The following is a 21,002-nucleotide window of genomic DNA, read 5'->3' as shown; positions in this document are numbered from 1 at the left end:
GAGATTTCGGCTGCCATAAAAGCTACGGCTGATGGCACGCCATTTCCTAAAGGATTTCCTTCTAAATATAGTTACTGCTTGAGTAGTGCGCAGAATGCTGTTGTTAATATTCCAGGCATTGGTGTACATGAATTACCCAATAGAATTGAGAGACCTCGATTGATTTCTGCGGCACATGAGGGGGTGGCGTCTGCACATGCTGGTGTGGCTGCCACGATTTCACTTTTACAGGCCCGTTACTGGTGGCCTGGTCTCTATAAAGAGACGAAGCAATATGTTCTTTGTTGTGATGTTTGTCAACAGATTAAAGCTTCGTCGGCTAGACGCCCGCAGCAGACGCCCCTTCTGATTTCAAATAAACCTTTACAGTGTGTGTACTTGGATCATTGTGGTCCGCTGACACCAGATAGTGCATACAAATATATTTTGGTTGCTGTAGATTTGTGCTCCAGATTTGTGTGGGTCTGGCCACAACGCTCGGCTGACGCTCGGACTGTTATTAAAGATTTGTGCATCTTTGTCGATACATTTGCAGTTGCGGCTTTTCATTCGGACCAGGGCCCTGCTTTTGCCTCTAAGGCATTCAGGGACACCATGGCTTTGTTGGGGGTCCAACTCCAATTCTCGTCTCCATTTCATCCTGAGGGAAATTCTGTCGTGGAGCGTTTAAATCGTGATTTAAAGCAATCCTTAACGGCCAGGGTTATAGGTACGGGTCGTAGTCGGCTAGCCCACCTCTATGGAGTACAGAGAGCACTTAATAACTTGCCTAGACGGTCACTGGGGGGTCGTACTTCATATGAGTGCCTGTTTGGAACACGAATGTATGTTCCTGATCTAGATGGTCCTGGTGTGGAGGCGGCGGATACGCCCTTTGACATAAATGATTGTGTCACTGTTTTGCAGGATTTACAACAATTCCGTGAAGATAACTCTTCTGCAAATGCTGCCTCCTCAGGAATTAAGGATGAGCCAGTAACACCTACTGGTTGGATACCCAGGATTGGGGATCTAGTGCGTGAAAAGGTCACAGTAAAGAAAGAATTTGGTCCTTCTTATCGAGCACCTGTCCCTGTGTTAGGGGTAAGCGGCACGAGAACTGTGATTTTACCGCCGCTGCAAGGGGCCAAAGGAAATCGATTTGTTTCCATTGATAATGTCAAGTTACAACATGTGGCCGATTCTGTACAGCAGACCAAGAGGGACACCCAGTAGTTCCGGAATCCCTCTCACTACTGGGGAAGAAGTCCCGCTGCAGGTGATTTACACCGACGCTGTTTCCTCTCCGAGCTTGGGGAGGGTGGATGATGATCTTGCGATTGTTCCACAGACGACGATTAATATGGAATCTTTTGATCAAGTTGCTGTACGTTCTACTGATGTTTCTGAACATGTGGTTTATAGCGTGCCTAGGCGAGAGCCTCCATCTGCTTCTTTGTTCACAATTGCACCTTTTGCAAGAACTGCCTCTGGTTGCTTCAACGCTGCTGATGATGCAGTGTCCAGCTCCTCGTCCTCGATGTCTTCTGTCCGAGGTCCACGTAAGCTGCTGTGTTGGCTTAAACGCACATATTTTGTTTTTCCTTGGAACTATTTGTGGCTTTTTATGGCTGTAATGACTATTTTTTTATGGTTGGGATTTGTGGTTACTTTTTTTCTGGTAATACATGGTCATTTTCTTCCTGATCGATCTGACATTGAGCACGTGGAGACTGTGTTAAAACCACATTTTTCGTCTCATATGGTTCGAAGAGACTTGTCCAACTTAAACATTTCTGCAATACCGATTCCGGATGGGATTGTGTGGGATAAAGTAATGTTTGATATATATGGTCCCACTGAATTGATTCAAATACCGTTGTTATCAATGAATTATATTGTTATACCAGGCATTGTCTCTGATGATTGGGATGTGAAGACAGTAGATGCTATGCTGACAGATTTGCAATATTATACTGTCTATGACGATGAGGATGCTTACCAATTTAGAGATAATCATGGTGACATGTTTTGCTACAATTATTATGGACACCACTTTATTCATAAAGCTAGTAGCCCTAAGTCCATATTTAATTATGTGCAATGGGAACATTGCTCGACTCCCCCACAAGGGAGTTCGAAAACGTATTAGGATAAATTTGCATATTTTTCTGGGCATTATCAACGAAATGCTAGGTCTTACTATTTTAAAGTTACTCCGTATTCTAATAAGCAAATGTTATTGACCGATACTAAATTACTGTATTCAAATTTGTTTGTATCTAAACTTTCGGTCGAGGGGTATGATTACTGGTTTAAGACTGTTGACTTGAAAAGTGTTTGGGGTACAAAAAATTGGCAGATGCAAGACAGGGACACATTATTTAGAGCATGTATTATCCCTGTGCAGATGATTTTCCTCAATGACACAGTACAACAGACTAGCTGTTTGGGCTTGGCAACAATTAGAGAGTTAAATTTGCCTAGTATACCTGTCCCTTCCAAATTAAACAACTGGCAGCACTATGTGAATGCTACTTTTAGTTAATTTACACATTGGGTCCAGAATGGTACGCTTAACACTTCATCAATACATCCGGGCGGGTGGTTATTATGGCCTGTAGACATTAATAAGTGTCATCAACGTTTTGTCACCTCTTCAGGAGGGTTCAGGACTAGTAGGGCAGACCCTCGTTACATTTCACCAGAACATGCTGATATTATAACTACATACAGCGTGGGGAAGCTTTGTCAGCAATGGTTGAAGTCATCCACGCTGGATGCAGTTAAGTCACATCTCACGTTACTGTCTAATGATACTGATTTACAAGATTTTTTGTCAGGTCCCAAGGTACCGCAGAAGAAAAGGTTTTTATACGAAGTTTATAATGAGATTTGGAAGCTTTCACAACAGGAGGCTGCAGCCCGGTTGAGGCAGATTGATCAGGAAAACCTGATGCAGACTTTGTCTGTTGTTGATAATGGCATGTCTACCCTTTCTGACCGTGTTTACACGATTGACAGCATTGTTTCCTCTGCTATTGACATTATTAAATCGGACATGTCTTCTTTATATCATGGGCAGAGTCAGACGCGGTCCGTCATGCAGCTGGGTTGGACTCTTCAGACCTTGAAGGCAGGTCGCGTTCCATGGCAGCACATTCGTGCCAGAGAGATTTTTGTCTCCTTTAATTTGACTCGTCAACAACAGCTGATGGCTAAAAAGGAAGCGACATATGTTATGTTGAATATTGAGAAATTGGAGAAACTGCCTTTCACAGTGACTGAGATTCCGTCAGCTGAGTGGTTGATTCATGGGGTTATTAATCTGCCTATCTCCACTCTGCAATTTACTTCTTGTTTGAAGCATATTCCGGTGGGTAGATAAAAACTATTGGGAGACAGTTACATACACGAGGTGTGGGAGCTTCCCTTTCAATACAGATGTGTTAATGGTTTGAGGGAGGTTTTTCTTAGCAGTAGTGAATGCGAAACTTCTGTCAGCCATTCTATGGTTTGTAAACAGTTGTCCTTGCATGGAGCATGTAACTCTTCGATTGCTAACTTAGCTTGTTATCTGAGGGGAGTTCCAGTCCCGGTTATTAAAAACACTTTCCAGGTGCTTTCTAACGGCAGTTACATTGTTCTTAACAGCGAACGCTGCTGTGGCATGCGTGCCGGAATAGTTTACGTTGTCGTTGTCAACAAGGCCGTTACGTGCTGCGGGAATGTGTTGTTTCCCCCCACTCAAATTAGGGAGGTAGCGGACATCCGGCCTCATATTGCTACTTCCAAGGTTAATTTCGACAAGTTGAGTCGGCTAAAAGCTTTATTGTTTCAAAAGCATGTGGCCCTTACATCTGCTAGCGAGACCTACGCACTTCAGGTGGCAAGGTCATCGGCGGAGATACAGTCCCTTTTGAATACTAACTTTCCAAGTCACTTCGGTGAACTTGTGGGACGTATATTTAATGCATCCAGCACTGCTGGTATTGCACATTTTTTCAAAGCCGTTGGTGTTGGTTTTGCTCACACCTTCTCTTCAATATTCGGTTTGATACCTCCGGCTATACACTCTATTTTCGGAAGCATTTTTGGGGGTTTCCCGATTACTTTGGCTTTATTGGCTGGAGTCTTGCTGTTGTTGCTATTTTTTCGCAATGGCTGTCCCGCCACAACGAGATCCTATATTGCTGCTCCCGTCAGCGCAGCTGTGTCGTGAACGCATGATGCTGCATTTTGGAGCAACACTCCTGGGCCATTTGGAGTGTGACTGGTCTCTGTCATTCAGACCGGTTTTGGACTGTGTGCAACCCGTGTTTCGGTGCCTTTGGTGCTCGTTTGAACTTGCACTGGCTCTCTGTCTCTCACTGCGGCGCCCTCCAGTGGTCGATCCTGATCTGTTGATGTTCCCGATTAGGGCTCATTCCCAGACTTGTGCACTGCGGTTGCGTTTGCTTCGTGAGGCAGTTTATGAGATTCCCTTCCTGGAGGAAGCTGGTTTTGTCTCGTTCATAGGCCCTGCACGGGGTGCTGCCCTGAATGGTTTTGGGGCTTTGGAACACACCTGCTCCATGGTACTTTGTGGCGTGGATCTTCCAATATTGACATACATCGAAGTGGAGGAGCTCCTACTTTCTATTGCTTCTGTTAAAAATTGGATTTTTCCTCTCATGCAAAATTGACATTATATTGAATTTGGCTTTATTGTCACATGATTTCCAAATTTATGGCTTTGTCGTCTTCTGACCTTGTCGAAATATGTATATAATTTTAGGTATTGTTTATGTCTGGGGCATATTTTTATATTATTGGAACCACTTGCTACCGACAAGGGGAGGGTGTAGTGTGGTTGGTTTTACATATCCTTTGCGCGTTAGCTTTAGGCTTTAGGCCTTTGTGCACTTTGCCCTGGATGTATTTTATTCATTTGCTGGCAGCTTAGAGCCTCTGTGCACTTTGCTCTAAATGCTTTTTATTAGGCTTCGTACTGTTATTTTTCAAATAGCCAGTTCTACTGTGTTGTTTTTTATTCATACCACACTGTTTTCCCTACTTCAGCACTGGAGTTCTCCTCAACATATTCACTCTGTGCTTCAGTCAAGGATACAGTCTGGTACATTGCCGATAGACGTGGGAGGAGTTTAGACTTGGCATTCCTGCGTAGGGACATTTTGTGATCACGCTGACATGTTAGTTATAAAATCACTTCCTTGTCCCAATACACGCAAGAGGGAGATTCCGACCAGGGAACCACAACTAGGCGCTGACTGCCTCGTTGCAGATGCTGAACCAAGATCACAGGCCTTTGCTCAGGTATGAGGGCTGATGTCTCCCCAGTGATACAGACAGGCAAGCTAGAAGCTTAACATGCTGTGCTCGAAATAGAACAAGCAGAGGGAGAGTAGAAACTATTATACACGATGATCGCTTTGTTCTTATGTTTTACTCTCCTGGTAACTATATCAATCCTACTGTGTTGTATGGTTCTGGTTATTGCGGCTCATGCCTTATTATCTAAAATACAGTCATTTTATTAAATCATTATATAAAACTTATACTGTCTTTGTCATTTGTATATGAGATCATATTGTAAATGAGAGCGTTGGTTTGGATCTGAGTGACCACGACTTCCCTGAGAAGTTCCAAAGATGTCATGCGTTCGGCTGCCCAATCATCTCTTCCCCGTGGGAGAAATGAGGCACTGCTAGTTAGCCGGAGCAAAAAACAGATTTAGGGTGACAGAGTTTCTTACACGTGGGTCAGACTCAGTCCCCCACACCGTTATCGATCCTGCTGCCTAGAAATCCAGTAGTCTCATTTAGGATAATGAGAGCCCACGCGACATGCTGAGTGGACCTTTTTTATATCAAGAGGCTGTTCATTTTGTTTGATTCTTAAACTTCTTTATTACTCTTTTATAAATTTTTATTGTGTTCTTATTTTTAGTATCCTCTTGCTCTCAAAAAAGTTTTTTCTTTTTTTCCTTGATGTGTATTGTACTTTTATGGTATGTTTTTTTACTTACCGAAATAAAGTTGAATGAATGAATGAATGAGTAGCCTGTCCAAAAAATAACAAGTCGTGGCTTGGAGAAAACCATGGCTTAGATTCTAGACAATGCCAAAATGATGTTCAGCGTTATACCGGGAGTGTACAGTGCTGTAGATCACACGCTGTGCATCTTCAGCCATACGAGGATATCCACATGGAGGCATTACACACCTGTAAGTCCATGAATTGAATTAACTCATTCATGACCCTGCTTTTGAGGAGCTCTGGGACGACCATGTTGATCCTAAATTGCCAAGGAGCAATGGAAAGAGTAGGGAAGCTATGGGAGGCACCAATATAAGTTCTGCAACAAAATAATTGCTATTTTTTGTATTGTGCCCTCGTGCTTCTGATGAGAAAATGTTTAACATATACTATTGTAGGTATTTCTGCATTGTATTTCATTGGAATTGGGGATCACGCTTATCGGTGAAGTCTGACTTTTCAACCAACTAATGATATACGAGAGAGGGGCTCGAAGCTTGGGAGTATAGATACATACTTAACGCGTATTCCCTACCGCAAAAGCTCCTGTGAACTCTTAAAAACATGGAGAAACTTTGGACCTTTTTTAAAGAGATGAAAGGGAGGATAATCTCTGCATTTTACTTTTATATTGTATATGTACAGACGCAAGGGGGTATTGATCACCCTTGTTTCCATGTGTATCAAATTGTTACCATTTTAAGTTCCAGGTCCAGAACTAACTCTAATTTATCTTTGGTAATATGTCAATCGTAACATAACCCACATGTTGTAATGGAATGTGTCACTGACATACAGACATCTAAGGAGTGAAAATGCACGCTAAACTTGTTATTCGAGTGCAGTGGTTCCCCTCCGAAGTATTGTTAAAACTGCCTCCATTTGCATCACAACACAACTGCATTTCTTAATGCTGAACTCTGCAGACATGTCACTAAATTCACTCATGCCAATTTCAACTTGTATAGGAATGGAAAGGATACCTGGGAGGTGCAGTGGCATCATTAGGAATATCCACTACTTCAAAGTGGCAATGTAGGTGGAAGGCATCCACACCTCAATGCTCTAAGTGCATAGTCTCTGCTGAGCTGGCCGGGAATTATATTAGGGTAAAGTTTGCAAAATCAAGTGCTGCCTAGTGTGCACTTGAGCTGATACCTTCACTGTCCAAAATATAGGTCTGCCGACTCGTACATGGCTGTACTGCTTGTGACTGTTTGTGCCATTCCAACACCATTGTGCAGATCACATCATCACGCATCTGGTCAAACACAATTAGACTCTGGCATTTTATTTCCACCTCCTTTTCATCACTAGTTTGAGCTCTCATAGTTTTGAGGATTTTCCTAGCGATGGAGGGGTTGGAAGTCAAGCAATGCTTCCCACTGCTGTTGTTTCTTGTCCCCACAGGTGTATGGTGAGCATATAGGATATGTGGCCTGCATCCAACTACTCTGATCTGCCACATTACAGCCCATTGATTGTCCTCCTTTTTCCTAACATGCCTGGTTAGCATCGGTGTGCATGTCCAGTCCTCTTGCTTCACTTCATCTCTATGACCACCTTCCTCCTTCTGCATGTCAGGATGCCACCCAACGCACACTTCCCTCATTCTGCCACCTCCCTCATTCAGTTGGTTAGTGGCAGAAGTATTGTTTTCAGTTGCACTTAGTTGTTTCTCAGACTGCGAAGTGTCCAGCCATTCCATGCCTTCTGTGAGTCAAAGAGAGACTCAACAGTTTGGTCCTGTCAAACATAGACCCTGAACAGGAATACAGACAGGCATGTTTGTTAGACTACAGGTACCTAAAGGGGTAGTTTTAAATACAGAAATATGTCCCATTATATGTATAAATGTGGTGGACAGATCCTTATTAACGGTAGCCACCTGGTTTTGGGTATACGTTGGATGTTGAACATTATGTTAAGCATCCAGCATGTTGAACAATATGCAGGCCACTAGCAGTCATACACACTTAGGGCACTGGAGCAGGGGTATATTTTGATGGCCTCCATATCTTCATTGGAAAGGGTTTATGCAGGTCAGGTGTGGACATGTATCTCAGTAACACATTCTGAGGCTGCCATCAGTGGTCCACTGCCTGAACAGGACATGGAAAGTGCCCCGATGTGTGGGATAGGCTTTGGATATACCATGTCCTTCCTCAGCTCCGAAGTAGTCAGAAGTGGTGGTCCTTCTGTCCCTCATGGTGCATAGGGACAAGTCTCCAAGCAGACAATAACATATTAAATGCAACAGTTTCATAATGCTAAGAGCTTACCTCATCCTATGAAACCCCTAAATGCATAAGGTGAACTATCCACTTGTATGCACCTTAGCGAAGCTTGAGAAGTATATCCCACAGCAGGGATGCTTTTCCTTGGTTGTAAACTCATGTGGACTTGTTCTCTGGAAGTTAAGACTTTTATGCACATCTCTGTGAGCTGGCCCCACCCTTCCCCCATCAGTTTTGTAGTGTTTGTAATAAAACACATACCTACAGCAGCAAAACTACTCCTGAAGACAATGGCCCTCATTACAACCTTGGCGGTCAGTGGTAAAGCGGCGGTAAGACCGCAAACAGGCCGGCGGCAAAAAAAATTGAATTATGAACCGCCGCGGTCATCCGCCACTTCACCATTCTGACCGCCATGGCAGTGAGAACCGCTGGGCTGGAGATTGCGGTCTCCAGCCCGGCGGTTGTCACTAGACCGTTGACGGTATCAGGACCCTGCATACCACCATGGATCTCGGGTGGTTGGGAACCGCCATGAGATCCATGGCGGTAGGCACTATCAGTGCCAGGGAATTCCTCCCCTGGCACTGATAGGGGTGTCCCCCACCCCCCGCTACCCACCACGAATCCTCCCCCAACACCCCCGCCCCCCTGCCACCCCCCAAAGGTGGCACAACCCCCCCACCCTGACCCCGAACATGCACATATACACACCCCTACACGCACGCACCCCCAACATGCACATATACACACCCCTACACGCACACATACACCCCGACAACACATACCCGCACACATACAAACAGACATGCACACCGTCCGACCCGCACACATTTCCCATACACACAGCACCCCCCTGCACACATACACTCACTCACTCACTCACCCCCTCTACACTCTCACACGCACACCCCCATGCACGCACACAACACACAACACCCCTCCACCCCCTTCCCTAACGGACGATCAACTTACCTTGTCCATTGATCCTCCGGGAGGGGACGGGATCCATGGGGGCAGCTCCACCACCAGAACACCGTCACCAGAACACCGCCACACCGAATCATGGGACGTGATTCAGTGGGCGGTGTTCTGTTGACGTGGCGGTGGAGGTTGAGCAACCTCCACTTTCCCTCCATCCGCCAGTATGGCTACTGGTGGCTTTCCGTACGAAAAAGGACGGCGGCCTGCCAGCGGTCATAATACGCGGCGCGGAAGACCGCAGAGGTCGTAATGACCCCTAATATGTTAAGAACATTGCTGTCTGCTAGAATGTGTCCATCCCATGCTTCCTGTCCAAGCTCTTGGGCTCCTCTTCCTTTGGTGCACCAATAAACATGTTTTGTTGCCTGTGTCTGTGCCCAACTTGTTGGTCTTAGACTGCCAGATAAATCCTCCAATGTGCTTTCTTTTTAGTCTTATTATCATCAGTTCTCTAGAATCACACAGTCTGGAGAGGGGGAAGTAGAGTGCTACCGTACATCGTCCTTATTCTAAATGCTTTAACACAAAAGAGTACAGTAGCATACAAGACACCAAGACTTCATCCCATACTTAGAGGTATAAGACAAATGTGTGACTACAGAGGACACCATCCCCTCCCAGACAAGGGAGCTGATATCCCCTAATTTATAGGGTGCAAGTTACATAGATCCAGGTAGGACTCACCTGGGTGAGTGGTTACACTGAGTTAATTTGCTATTGGCAAATTGGCCAATCCATTAGGGATCCTTGGCCCTGACGAATGCTCAAGACCAGTTAGGGTAACCACAGGGTCAGAAACATGTTGGCCTAAGGAGATGGTTTGAGTCAATACTTTCACTGACCATCCCAGTAAGGTTTTCAGACATACAGGTGGTCCCAATAATAAATGTGACAGGCTTGGGTACCCTAAGGTATTTGTGGTTTTTCTGGATCCTGTCATTTGTCTACTCTCTTTATAGAATTTCCTCCTTCCTTTTAACCCACTAGGAGGTTGAGTCCAACCTGGTGGTATGGTGCTACCAGGCTGGGGAGAGGTTGCCGAGGATGAAGCATGAAACAAATAGTGTGTGAAGCTTACTATCCCAAAAGGAATGGCTTTCTCACATGACCCAACTGGATTACTATGTTGTCCAAATAGGGCTCAGACTTACACCTCTAAGTAGGGGATGAAGTCTTGGTGTCTCTTATGCTACTATACCGTTTTGTGTTTAAACATTCATCAGTTCTCTTCATTCAGTCATTTAATTGGACAGTTGTAGTACAGTTCCAGCCACTGACATCCAGGTCTGCCTGTTTACTGGACAATTCTTAACTGGGGTCTCTTCTGCCAGTATTATTAGTTGAGCTATATCACCTTCTATCTCTGTTGTTCTTTGTCACAGAATCAACTTCAGATTGTCTACCATACAGAGTTTGACTGAGTTTTCCGGAGTTAGCCAAAATAGTAGCGGTGCTTCAGTTGTGAGCATGTCATGTTTGTATGAATGATCAATTCATATTTGGTGAAATTGGGTTTATTCCTGCCTGACACATGGTGTCGGGCCGCGTGGTGCGGCGCGAGCCGAACATTCGGCTCGGGCCGCACAGCGCGTCTACAGGACGCGGCGCGCCCCTAGCCTTTCATGCACCTTACGAGGCCCCAGATTTGGCATGGGGCCTCGCTCTGCTTTTGTACTCCGCGTTTCTTGTGCCTCCTGACCCCTCTTACCTGTTCTTTTTTCTTTTCTTCTTTTCTTGGGTCTTTTGGTTGTACCTTCCTTTATGTCTTTTCCCCCTTCCCATGTTACCTTTTTCTTCCCAGCATTCCTTGTTCCCTATTCTCTATGGTTCCTACTCTATTCTGTTCTAAGTACTTTTCCCTATCTAAGATGGTGTCTTTTTACTTCCTGTTGGTAATTTCCTGTTTTTTGGTATTTAAGGGATGTGTTTTCTTCCTTTCCTTGCGCTGCAACACTTTCTGTTCTGATAGTGTCTTCGCTCCTGATTCTTTGCCTTTCGGTTCTGGATTTCGTCAATTCTGTGTTACCTGAATTTTGTTTCTGTTGATTCCTGTTCTTTTGTTCTTGTTTCAGGAATCTTTCTGTTTGGAGGTTTTTTCCCCTTTTTTAGGGGTTTTTTCCCTCTGGCGCTATTTCTGAAGGGCACGGTCTGTTCTTGGCGTTTCCATTGCCTACAGCACCGTGGCTACCAGAAAGAGTCGCCCCTTTCTGGGCCAAAGCAGAAACACTCAAGTCCCACGCCACTCGATCTGCGGATTCCAGGCGTAAGCAGCACGTGAGTCGTGACACATGGCTCTTTCTTTGACCCTTCATGTAGACAATTGGGTGTCGGTTTGTAGACATTGTACTGAAGCTAGTGTCTTTTGCAGTGCTTCCTGTGTGCATACACAATTCATCTTTGGTGATATCCTGTGTGTTAATCCTGACAACATGTGGCCTCTTCATATGCTCTGGTGCACCTCTGCTTTGGCACAGTTGGTGGTTGTGGCCCTCTTAGAAAATCCCCTGAGTGGGGATGTTGGGATGTGTGCACCTGCTTTTGCTTTCTGAAATTAGTGCTTGTATCCACCGGCTAACATTTTTTCTGTTTTTGATTTTGATTACCTCACTTGTCATTGGCGTTGCTGGCTCTGAAATCTGTTGCACATTTGGTACGTCAAGCACTTTGTTTTTATGGGGAGTGTAACAGGTGTCAAGCTTTTGTTGACTTAATTATTGGAAGCGTGCAATGAAGTGAAGTACCTCAAACTAGCAGGTAGTTACACAGTCCATTGGGGTCCCATTTGCAGGGTACATTGCATTGTTCTGGGCTGCAGGTTTCTCTCAGTGTTTGTAATTATTATGATGTTTTAGCAGCTTGCATGTGTCCTTGTGTGTTTGCTCCCTCCTTGCTTGAGGAGGCCCTTGCCCTGTTGGTGCGGGAAGTTTTCAGGTTCCAATGAAACGTTGGTATAGATTGTCTGTGTTACTGGTGGGGAGCTGCTGTTGTGGGCAGCATCCAGTAATGCGAAGCTAGTCATTAGTATGACGACTGTCAGGCAGGTGAAAGACTTGCCTTTCAAATATTGCTTAATGATCAATAGGATAGGGTGTAGTGGTGTCATTACCTCTTCCCCATGGACTCTTAGCATGGGTTTATGGCTAGTGTCTTCTTCCGTTTCAGCCTGCCCATGCACATTATTCATGTTGCTTCTCAGATAGTGTGTGTCCTCACTTAGTCAGCCCCATAAGGGTTCTTCATGGTGCTTCCCATGCATTTTTGCCCAGTTATGTGTGTGACATTGTGCATTTATAATTTTGAATTAATATAGCCTCATCATTGACAGTTGTGTCTTGTGTGGTTTGCATCACTCTGCTTCCATTCTGTTGGGTCAATTTGATTGCCCTGTGTCCTTGGCGATGATCCATGTCTGTAGGGAGAGTTGTGTGATATCTGAGGGATATTTGTGACACTGTGGATTGCTGAGTGGTCAGTGAGCTGACGAGCTTTGGAGATGCACCTGTGTGCCTGTGAGTGGTACTTGACCTGAGAGGATTTTGGCAGCATTTCCAGCCACCCCAGATGAATTTTCTTTGTTCTCTACTCTCTACTGATGAAGGGCTAAACCCAGAAACGCGTGTCTAGAGATATACAGCAATGTCTGCACCAACTTTGGTGAAAAACTACAGATAATTTTCTAGTAAGCGCCAATTGTGAACTGCATTTACCAGGATGCAAAGGGGCGAACTGTGCTGGGATGTGAGGCAGTGTGCTCCCAATCCGCCTTCCTGTCATCACTCAAGACTCTGTAGATGGAGCAGGCTTGATATAGGTTTGTGCATATACAAACTATGTATTGCATTTTGTAATACGTTCGTGGTTGTCTAATTGCTTACTTATTTACTTATTGTTTTAGGATTTTTGATAAAGCGTTCCTTCGTTCCTTTTGGTCACCTCAGCCTGCAGATTGGTGTCTTGCATAGTTCATGTATTAGAAGTTAGACACAGGGGGCACATTTACAAGCCACTACTGCCACCAGGGCATCACTTTTTGTGACACTCTGGTGGCACAGTGTGCTGGTCCATATTTACAAGTCCACACTAAGCCACCTTGCCTGGCTTTTATGGACTTGTAAATATGGCCCCATTTCATGCATAACTCTGCGTGGTAATAACGTTTCATGGATGTTGCTGTGGGTGTTCCCAAGCAACACTCATGAAATCTGATGCATTCACAGATTTACAATGCTAGGAATATGTCAGATTTCTATGCCAACCCAGAGGTGGCGTAAAAGTGGTGCAACAAGGAGAAATGTCTTTAGTTCGTCTCGTTTATTTCTTTTTCTATATGTGCTGCATTCAGCAGCACACATAGAAGGAGTAAAACACCATTAATGATTGTTTATGTACAGGACGGTGTGCCTTCCTGCACATAAACAATCATTCTTGCAGCGCAGGCACCCTTGCGCCATAGTGAAAGGGTGCCTGCGTTGGCGCTAGGCTGCCGATTGTGCACCATCGCTGAGGAAGAACAGGGATGCATTGCATTGCTGTAAATAGAACTCATCCCTGCACTTCCCTTATGGCGCAGTTTGGTGCTGCGAGATGTGTTGCAGGCTTCATCATTATTTTGTAAATATGCCCCCAGAAGTTCAATTGGATATAATGGTGCATACCCTCACAATTCTCGTTTACAACAGCCGAGGTTGGGTAGTGACGATGTCCTGGACCAGCATGCGGGAGCAGAACGGAGAAGTGCACCTGTTTTTCACAAGGCTGTGCTGTTTACATCACCTGTACTTACTTCGTGATTGTGAATTGGAGCATGAGCCACAGTGAAGCACAGCTCAGAAGAACAAAGAAGCGACCACTGTTCTGTGCTTCCGAGCTGTGCTGGCAGCAGCTGATGCTGGATCTTCCAGAGTTGCTGATTTAGTACATGCAATGTAAACAGTGTGGTTTCTTGAAAAACAGCAACACTGCTTCATTCTGTGCCTGATGGCAGCCGTAGGACCAGGGGATAGCTATGAAAAGTGCAGCAGGTGCAGTGGTGTGGGGGGCATGGTGGCCCACTTGCACCCAATTATAGATTTTTTTACTACCAGGGACCCATTTCCCCAGTTCATTATGGCCCATGACACGAATGCCATGCCACTGAGCAGAATATGTTCACGATATGGCCCCTGGTCTGTGGCGAGTTCAGTTTTCTGAAGGGGCTTCCCCTCAATCCTTCATCTGCTTAGAGGGCTGCTGGTTGATCATATGTGGTTTAGTTGACCCAGGGATGCTTTGCCCTAGTGGACTTTGCTGGTGGTAAGAATGTGTTCTTTGCACCCACGAGGAGCGAGCTTCGTCAGGGGTCTGGTGTATATAATGCTAAAATAATCCAGAGATGCCATCAGCAAGGGTCTTTTATATTGTATATGGTAGTACATTTATAGACGTGGGATTTTTTTTTCTGGACTGAGAAGACGGAGAAACTCCTTTTATTAGGGTGGCGCGTGAGAGTTCGGAGTAGAGCACAGCTCGCAGCTTTCCCGATTTCTGTGAGGTTGCTGGAGGTGCTTTCAAGGTTGGAGAAGCTCATATTATAGCTGAAACGGCCGTGTCAATGTGCCATTGTCCATATTTTGTATTACTTGAAGGGAAATCTTGTGCAGTAATATATTGTCGGTGTTAATTTAATTTTAAACGCAAGGACTTTGTTGTGCGGATGCTTTCTTCGTTTGCCTTTGCATACACTTTGTCTTCAAATATTTTCTTGATTGACACAGCAAAAAGTGTGTTTGTGTTTTAGAGATCATTCTGCCTGCTGTGTTTTCTTGTCGGACCTAATTTCACACTTGGCTTGAACAGGTTTATACCGTTATCCAACTAAGTTTAAGCTGAACTGAATTTGGCGCTAGTCTACGGCCGGTACAAAACGTTAGGTGTTAGTATAAGCATTATTTCCTCAAAAGGGGGAAGAAATATCTCATAAATACACATTTTTCAAGTCGAAAGATTGCAAATCAGTGTTCGGAATAATGTCATAAACTAAAAGCTGTGCAGCTTCAATCCTGACTTACATGGTTACACACAGCTTGGCGGAGTAGGAGCACGGCTACAGATCAGCAGTGCTCCCTGCCAAACATGCGGGTTCAGAAGCTCTGTTTAGAGTCAAGGGAGGCACCGGATTTACACCTGCTGAGCTTCAGGCCTGTAACCCCACCAGGACACAGTGGCACTCGCTCTGCTCTATTTAAGCCATGTCTTAAATGGCTTGAATGGCGGTCCCAGCTACAAGAAACACACAATGACCCATTCATGCAGTGAAAAGACTCCCTGCACTCAGGGTCCTTTGTGTTTTTGTCTTGAAAACAAACCCCTTGCTTTGTGCGTCCTAAGAAATCAGAAACGTTTGCTTAGTAGGTACATCATACATCCCGCTTGGTCTGCAAAATTCTGCAACAGCTCCACAGGAGTGGTGTATGCTATACCAGCAAAGGAGCCTAATCTGAGCATCCTTTTCATTCCTTGTTTAATGATAGCTCACCAAAAACGAAGGTTCTTTTTCTTTTACTTTGCTTGAGTATCATTACCTAACTTAAAACATAAGTTATGAACCGGTCGTACTTCCACTACATTTGATTAACATCATAACTTAGGAGATACATCCAGTGGTTTGTTTTTAATGTCTCTTTTGTTTACCAACCAGGTAGTACAAGCGATAGATCAAGTACTCGAAGCACACTAAGTTTCAGCAGCGGAGTTGAAGCGGACAGCGAGGTGATGTATTACTTCATAATCATTTATATGTTATAAATAAATATTAACACTCCAGAAGATGTTTGATACTGGCGTCCCAATTTGAATCCCATGATTGACACACAGTTAATGAGTAGGTCACCATAAATTGCGTTAGAGGAAGTAATGAATCACAGAAACACCTTATGGTCAGATTTTCCTAACTTGCATCTCGCTCCACAAAAAGCAGTCTTACACACTGCGTCAAGACAGGTCTCATAGTCAAGGCACTAAGATCAAGTAACCCTAACTATCATCACCCTAAATGGGCTGCCTGTTGATACACGTAGTGTAGTCAAAATGACCTCTACCGGGTAGGGTGCCCACCCACGGGTTGCCCTCACTGAGCAGACTTGAATGAAACGCTTCTACATGTAATATGGGAATGTCCAGTAGTTGTAGATTATAAAGCGTGTGGGTGCCCCCAGAACATCAAAGGATTTGGGAGCCGGGGATCTGATTGCAAGACTGTAATGGATCGCTTTGGTGCCTCTACAGAGCTATTTAGACATGCAGTGGCTACGGATGAGAACCTGAGAGGGTAGGAATGGGCAATAGCCTACAAGACTAGAGCTTTACCCTCTACTGTATATGGAAATAAAACAGAGAATCTCCCTTTTGCTCTTGCCTATTGCATATGACATGCATATATCGTGTGTTGTCTTTTCTTCTTTTTTTGTTTCTATATGGAAAACAAATGTTATAAAATAGCCTCCATCAATACGTAGCCCTGCACTTGGCCACCATGAAATGCTTGGCTCAAAAACGAACATTTTCAGAGCTAGATGCTTTCTACAGACTGTGAAATCAAAGATTTTGGAACCATCCTGGTCTTAGCGCTTTTCTGGTTGACAAATTTGTGAGACTATAAAGCACTATCGAAAGGACTGGGAGCGGTGTTACTCTCCTGCAGGAGGAATGTCACGGCCAATGTTCTCAATTTTGGTGCATTCCGCCCCCAGTCCCCCAACTACCCTACAGCCCCAAGCCTGGTCAACAAAACAGTACTTGCAATACTATGTGAATCACATTAGGCACCTCAAGAAAGACCATGAAGGTTTAATAAATGTTGAAGGATTACATAGGGGAAATTCAAGTTATTAGCAAGTTATAATAGGAATGCATATGCTTCAGTTAATAGGCAATCAAATTAGATCAAATCTTAAGAAAGAGAGGACAAAAGTGCATGGGTTGCCTCAAAAGAAAAGAACAAAGGAAAAGGCAGGCCTCTCTCTCAAAGAGCACTCTAATATCTTCTAATCTGCTCTTCTTTATTCTTCCTTCAACTGAACTAAAGACACAAAATGTCTAACATTTTACACGGATACACGCGCTTCTGAAGAAGATGGTCCAACGACGTTAAGGCGAAATGATACAGTTACATACTTGTTAAGTTCTTAAGGTTTCTCACAATACAATCTTCTCAGTGCGTCCTTCAAACTTGCACTACCTGCAACTAGATAAGGTACAGGGACTAGCCCACACACTGCAGATGCCTTTGAATGTACTATTCATTAAAACACTTCATAATAATCACAATGAAAAGAAAAAAAAATCACCTGGGAAAGGATGAAAAAGAATATTGTGTTCGATAATTAGAACTCCAGCTTGCTTAGAGATAAAATGTTCATGTGTCACAAAACAATATTGCAACCCTAGTTAGAAAGGCCTTTACAACAGCTATCATGCATCTACATGTGAATAAACGTCATTTTTCTGTACATTATTACATATCTATGCGCTCATGTCATGTTTATATAAAACATCTAATATTAAAACTTCTTCACCAGTTTACAAATCAAAGAACACTTTCAAAATCATCCACGAAGGGCTTTAAAGTGCTTTACAAATCTGAAACACAATTCCCCTAGAGACAGCACAACCACTCTTTTGAAATTTTTATAAAGAAACCGAAGCACCTACTTTTCAAAGATACCTGTGCAAGTGACCTGCTGGACACTATGGCCCTCATTACAACCCTGGCCGTTGGTGATAAAGTGGCGGTAATACCGCCAACAGGCTGGCGGTAAATACTGCTAAATTATGACCATGACGGAAACAGCTCAGACAGACAGCCACTTTAACACACCGACCGCCAGGGCGGGATCAACAGACACCACGGCGGTAACCGCCTACAGCCAGGCGGAAGACAACGTTCCGCCCACTGTATTAAGATACAGGAAACTGCCACCTTTTCCAGAGCGGTACCAACGACGTCAAAAGTCTGGCAGAAACTGAGCTCAGAAGTCAAAGGAGTCACCTGTGGAGATTCAGGGAAGAACCACAACGCCATTGAGCCCGAGCTGCACATATTCCCAAAGTTGATTAACGTTCTGCTTTACTAAGAACACCAATGACGGCAAAGACGACCACGGTGAGTACATCCGCCTAGCACACGGGGGGAGGGGAAGAAAGTGACACACACACGCTGTAGGAAATTGGCTCTGTATGTACTATTTCAAAGTAAGAAATAGCATGCACAGAGTCCAAGGGTTCCCCTTAGAGGTAAGTTAGTGGCAAAAAGAGATAATTCTAATGCTCTATTTTGTGGTAGTATGGTCGAGCAGTAGGCTTATCAGAGGGTAGTGTTAAGCATTTGTTGTACACACACAGGCAATAAATGAGGAACACACACTCAAAAGACAATTCCAGGTCAATAGGTTTTTATATAGAAAAATATATTTTCTTAGTTTATTTTAAGAACCACAGGTTCAAGATTTACAAGTAATACTTTAAATGAAAGGTATTTCACTCAGGTATCTTAGGAACTTTGAAACAACACAATACCATGTACAGTGTTAGCAAAAATGGCAATAAGCTATTTTTAAACAAGACACTGCAATTTTCAACAGTTCCTGGGGGAGGTAAGTTTTGGTTAGTTATTGCAGGTAAGTAAAACACCTACAGGGTTCAAAGTTGGGTCCAAGGTAGCCCACCGTTGGGGGTTCAGGGCAATCCCAAAGTTACCACACTAGCAGCTCAGGGCCGGTCAGGTGCAGAGGTCAAAGTGGTGCCCACAACGCATAGGCTTCAATGGAGAAGGGGGTGCCCCGGTTCCAGTCTGCCAGCAGGTAAGTACCCGTGACTTCGGAGGGCAGACCAGGGAGGTTTTGTAGGCCACCGGGGGGACACAGGTCAGCACAAAAAGTACACCCTCAGCGGCTCAGGGGTGGCTGGGTGCAGGGTACAAACAGGCGTCGGGTTTCCAATTGGTTTCAATGGGAGACCCAGGGGTCTCTTCAGCGAAGCATGCAGGCAAGCGGGGTGCTCCTCGGGGTAGCCACCACCTGGGCAAGGGAGAGGGCCACCTGGGGGTCGCTTCTGCACTGGAGGTCGGGTCTTTCAGGTCCTGGGGCTGCGGGTGCAGTGTCTTTACCAGGCGTCGGGTTCTTTGACGCAGGCAGTCGCGGTCAGGGGGAGCCTCTGGATTCCCTCTGCAGGCATCGCTGTGGTGGCGCAGGGGGGTCAACTCTGGCTACTCACGGGCTCGCAGTCGCCGGGGAGTCCTCTCTGTAGTGTTGTTTCTCCGCAGGTCGAGCCGGGGGCGTCGGGTGCAGAGTGGAAAGTCTCACGCTTCTGGCGGGAAACGTGGAGTCCTTTAAAATTTGTTTCTTTGTTGCAAGTTTCAGTCTTTGTGGAACAGAGCCGCTGTCCTCTGGAGCTCTTGGTCCTTTTAGATGCAGGGTAGTCCTCTGAGGCTTCAGAGGTCGCTGGACTCTGGGGGATGCGTCGCTGTTGCAGTTTTTCTCGAAGTGGGAAGACTGGCTGGTAGGGCTGGGGCCAAAGCAGTTGGTGTCTCCGTCTTCTCTGCAGGGCTTCAGGTCAGCAGTCCTTCTTCGTCTTCAGGTTGCAGGAATCTATCTTCCTTGGTTCTTAGGGCCCCTAAATACTCAATTTATGGGTGTGTTTAGGTCTGGGGGGTTAGTAGCCAATGGCTACTAGCCCTGAGGGTGGCTACACCCTCTTTGTGCTTCCTTCCTGAGGGGAGGGGGGCACATCCCTAATCCTATTGGGGGAATCCTCCATCTGCAAGATGGAGGATTTCTAAAAGTCAGAGTCACCTCAGCTCAGGACACCTTAGGGGTTGTACTGACTGGCCAGTGACTCCTCCTTGTTTTTCTCATTATCTCCTCCGGCCTTGCCGCCAAAAGTGGGGCCGTGGCCGGAGGGGGTGGGCATCTCTACTCGCTGGGATGCCCTGTGGCGCTGTAACAAAGGGGGTGAGCCTTTGAGGCTCACCGCCAGGTGTTACAGTTCCTGCAGGGGGAGGTGAGAAGCACCTCCACCCAGTACAGGCTTTGTTACTAGCCACAGAGTGACAAAGGCACTCTCCCCATGTGGCCAGCAACATGTCTGGTCTGTGGCAGGCTGGCAAAACTAGTCAGCCCACACTGGAAGTCGGGTATGTTTTTAGGGGGCACCTCTTAGATGCCCTCTGGGTGTATTTCACAATAAAATGTACACTGGCATCAGTGTGCATTTATTGTGCTCAGAAGTTTGATACCAAACTTCCCAGTTTTCAGTGTAGCCATTATGGTGCTGTGGAGTTCGTGTTTGACAGACTCCCAGACCATATACTCTTATGGCTATCCTGCACTTACAATGTCTAAGGTTTTGCTTAGACACTGTAGGGGCATAGTGCTCATGCACCTATGCTCTCACCTATGGTATAGTGCACCCTGCCTTAGGGCTGTAAGGCCTGCTAGAGGGGTGACTTATCTATACCATAGGCAGTGTGAGGTTGGCATGGCACTCTGAGGGGAGTGCCATGTCGACTTAGTCATTTTCTCCCCACCAGCACACACAAGCTGGCAAGCAGTGTGTCTGTGCTGAGTGAGGGGTCCCCAGGGTGGCATAAGACCTTCTGCAGCCCTTAGAGACCTTCCCTGGCATCAGGGCCCTTAGTACCAGGGGTACCAGTTACAAGGGACTTACCTGGATGTCAGGGTATGCCAATTGTGGAGACAAAGGTACAGTTTTAGGGAAAGAACACTGGTG

General features: G+C 45.3%; 1 protein-coding gene across 3 annotated transcripts in view; it reads left to right on the top strand.

The window, feature by feature from the left end:
* PIK3AP1 (phosphoinositide-3-kinase adaptor protein 1) overlaps positions 1 to 21,002 on the top strand; it is a 1,392,564-nt gene that overhangs the window by 1,229,495 nt on the left and 142,067 nt on the right. For all 3 annotated transcript variants that reach the window (XM_069240444.1, XM_069240442.1, XM_069240443.1), the window contains one exon: positions 15,916 to 15,986. In XM_069240444.1, the coding sequence (XP_069096545.1) occupies positions 15,916 to 15,986 (71 nt within the window). The remainder of the gene's footprint in view (positions 1 to 15,915; positions 15,987 to 21,002) is intronic.

The sequence above is a fragment of the Pleurodeles waltl genome, chromosome 6 (genome assembly GCF_031143425.1).
Source record: "Pleurodeles waltl isolate 20211129_DDA chromosome 6, aPleWal1.hap1.20221129, whole genome shotgun sequence".
In the NCBI taxonomy this organism is placed as follows: Eukaryota; Metazoa; Chordata; class Amphibia; order Caudata; family Salamandridae; genus Pleurodeles; species Pleurodeles waltl.
This window is presented reverse-complemented; position numbering and strand designations above follow the sequence as displayed.